Source organism: Myzus persicae, unplaced genomic scaffold (genome assembly GCF_001856785.1).
Source record: "Myzus persicae strain clone G006 unplaced genomic scaffold, MPER_G0061.0, whole genome shotgun sequence".
In the NCBI taxonomy this organism is placed as follows: Eukaryota; Metazoa; Arthropoda; class Insecta; order Hemiptera; family Aphididae; genus Myzus; species Myzus persicae.
In genome coordinates, this window is record NW_019100469.1 from 811,463 (window position 1) to 815,321 (window position 3,859).

The following is a 3,859-nucleotide window of genomic DNA, read 5'->3' on the forward strand; positions in this document are numbered from 1 at the left end:
AATTTCCAGGGAAAAGAATTTTCTAAGAAAATTGTTTAAAATGTTTTTATTTTAAACTAAAGTAACGCAAGCTTTTGAGGTTTTCTTTACTGATTAGAAATTGTTACCACATGTTTATAATGTATATTAACAATTGATTGCTTTTATATCAACTAATTATTTATCAAGAAATACGTTGTTTAACTTAACTAAACTTAAACAACATAAACTTTAAAAACTTAAAATTAATAATACATGATTGTATAAAAGCCAAACAAAGTGTTCATTTGTGTTTACCCTAAAATTTGACTAGGTCGCTTTCAGATTGCGACTCGAGTTTACGCGAGTACAAACATAAACTTTTATTTTACAAATTACGTCGTTGATTGAACACGTTTAAACAAATCGTTAAATAAAAAGTCAAGTCAAGTATAAATTATGGTATTTACAAACTCAACTATAAAATTAAATGTTTTCAAAATGCGTCAAAGAAAATAATTATTGTTTTAACAATTAACGCGGGTGTATACTGGAGTAATTAAACGAGTCAACGATGCCATAAATAAACTCAATTAATAATTTGCACGTGTCGCAGCTTGTGGAAATCTACGGTTTCGATAAATTCGCATCAGGCGTCTGTGTGAAATCGATTTGTGACGACCATCGGTCGTCGGCTGCAGAGCTCTTTCTGGAGCATTCAGTTCAAACTTTGGTGGCACGACTAAAGAATATCTGCCACGCTGGCAGGATTTACAATTTAGCCTTTTATTCTGTAAAATAAATAATTTACACCTTTGGAATATTATAGTCGTTGGTTTCACGTTATTCCTTTCTGGAAAATTCATGACATTTTCGAGAAAAGGCGCAAAACTATAGTGTCGTGAAAAGCGCAATCTACGACGGATCGGAAATTGAACCCAGGTCACGACGCTTTAATTTATTGTCATCTTCAGTATTTCCCTGTGGTTTCGCCATCGCGTTGTAAATAATATAACTGTATCATAACTTAAAGGGCCCTTGGTGGCGTGATGGGGAGAGAGTTTGGGTCAAACGGACATCGTCGTCGTCGTTGTGTATACGAGAGGATTCATCGTCATCGTCGTCGTCGTCGTCGCGTTTACTTATTCAAAACGCAATAACTTTAAGTAGTTCCATGGACCACGTCAAATGGAGAAGGTGCTGGTCTTACCGATGTACGACTGCAAAATTCTGTAAAATTAATCTTCGTCGCCCACAACGAGTGTCTGTGCATTATGTTCCGATTCCGGTGTGCAGGACACCATGATAGCAATCCCGTCCAAACTGCAACAGCAGCTGTCGTCGCCACCACCGCACCCCCGTGCCCCGTGGACCGAAAAATAAATCCGTCTCGTGAATTTAATATCAGTCTCGAGCTCGCGACGAAGGTGCAGGACACTGTGAAAACTCGTACGACATTAATATAATATTATTATCATGCCTTTGCGGTCATACCGTCTGAGAAATAATTACCATTTCAATAAAACCATTCAGCCGACTTGTCAACAGTGGCGTAGCAAGGGTATGGCGAACTGTGCCTACGCCAGGGGCGCAAATTATGAAGGGGCGCCAATTTGTGCTTTAAAATTGGTACTTATTTTTATTCTAACTTCAAAACGACATTTCTGTATTACCTATATGACTATACATTTTGAAATGTGTATGATTTTGTTTATCTTGTTTATCTTGTTTATCGTTAAATTCGTGTTTCAGTACAAGGAACGGTGAGTGTGTGTTTGTGTGTGTGTGTGAACATCGAGCCTATCGTTATCGGATCGCCCGTGGCCCGTCTATAAAATATATTATGATATTATTTGTCGTTTATATATCAATAATCTTATTTTTAAAAGTGACGATAGTGCGTATTACAATGCATGATAGTACGATGCGGGTAATCGTATTGCCTCGTTGGCGTTCATGCTGCCGAAACTTCACCTGCTATGATAACTTTTTTTGGAAGTGTTCAGAAAATATTTGTATTCTTTTCTAGTTCTACTTCAAGATAGAATATGTTAAAAAATGTCATAAATGTTACTTTAAAGAAACATAGTGATACTCGTTGGTCATCAAAGAAACAAGCCATTTCAGCTTTACATACTAATATCATCAGTATTGCTATGATATTGAAACAAATGCGGGACATTACTAATATGAACTATGACACTATTGATGGTTGAAATCAAATTTTACGCCTAATAGATCTAAAATTTCTGTGCTTACTAAATATATGGAATAAAATACTTAAGCATATCGATAAAACCAATAAGTCTTTGCAAACTAAAGATATTACAATTGATATGGCAAGTAAAATGTTAAACGGTTTGTATAATTCTATTCAAGAAATTCGTGATAACAATTTTGAGGATTTATTAAAAAATGCAAAAAATACTGCTATCGAAATGGAACTGTCACCCGAATTTCTAGAAAAACGAAGGCATAAAATAAAACATATGGATGGAGAAGAAGCAATAAATGATGGTGCAACATCCATCCACGCCAAAATCAAAAATGATTTTTACATGGCAGTTGACTCAATCTTATCGAGTTTAAAATGGCGATTTAAAAGAATGACTATTTTATCCAATGACTTTGAATTTTTATGTGGAAGAAAGCTATCGTCAATGGATTTTGATGAAATTAAAAAATGGACTAACGATTTAGCAATCAAATACGACAAGGACCTCAACGGATTCGAGTTTTGCTCTGAAATGGAATGTTTTAAACACCAGGCTTCTGCATTGATGACCGATTTCAAAATGGCTGCACCGATTGATTTATTAAAATTTATTCATAAACAAAACTTACAAGATATTTATCCTAACATAGAAATAGCGTTAAGAATATTTCTCACTATTCCAGTAACAACTGCTAGTTGTGAAAGAAGTTTAAGTAAACTTAAACTAATAAAAAATTACTTAAGATCAACTATTGGACAAGAGAGACTAACAAGCATGGCAATTTTATCCATAGAACATGAATTTGCTAGGCAAATTTCATATGACGAAATCATCGATGAATTCTCTAGCCTTAAAGCAAGAAAAGAAAATTTTTAAAGTTCGAAATTTACATTGTCATAATAACTGATAATTAAATAATGTTGTATTACCTAATTATGTATATAAAAAATAAATGTTAAAAATATTATTCCGTACTTTCTTCAATTTTTTAATCGCTAAAAAGGAGCATTTTCATAGGTTTGCCAGGGGCGCTAACGAGTCTTTCTACGCCACTGCTTGTCAATGATACATGTTGTCGTGTTCTGTGCAGTAGAGTATCACGTGTGTATCGTAGTATCGTATCTATACACACGATAATCAGATGACTATTCTTTTTTAAACTTCATATTATGCATTTCTTTTAAACTATTGTAAATATAAAATATACTTACTAACTCATAAAAAAATATAGTGTCTTTTGAGTCGTTAAGAAGTTTTTAAACTTATATTTAACTTAATAAAACTTATAATAACCGTAACCCACTTATGTCCAACCTTTCTTCCATCACTCTTCCTGACAATCCATCTCACCGGTTTAAGTATAAAATGAACCAGAAACCTTCTAAATAAATAAGCCCGTTTATTCTGGATAGATAAATAAAATCTAAAAAAATCTTCGATCCACTTGGTTGACACATCTTTGTGTTTGTATCTTTACCATAGGTATCGTATTATCTTTAAATAGATTGTCGTAATATCTTATTATTCGTATTAAAACAAAAAAAATTGTTACATTACTGAACATGAGTGAACGAAGAAATCCGGGAAAGAGACCTTCCCGATTGCATTCTAGCCATCTAAATAGTATTTTATTTTAATTTTACCTTTTTTAATTTTTCAATAAATGCCAAATATTTTATAGATGG

At 33.3% G+C, this 3,859-nt stretch overlaps 1 protein-coding gene across 1 annotated transcript; it reads left to right on the top strand.

Moving 5' to 3' along the window:
• Window positions 1–2,294: 2,294 nt before the first annotated feature.
• On the top strand, window positions 2,295–3,050 carry LOC111035398 (zinc finger MYM-type protein 1-like). The gene has a single exon (XM_022317031.1). It carries the CDS (start codon window positions 2,295–2,297, stop codon window positions 3,048–3,050), a length of 756 nt encoding a protein of 251 aa, XP_022172723.1.
• Window positions 3,051–3,859: the final 809 nt, after the last annotated feature.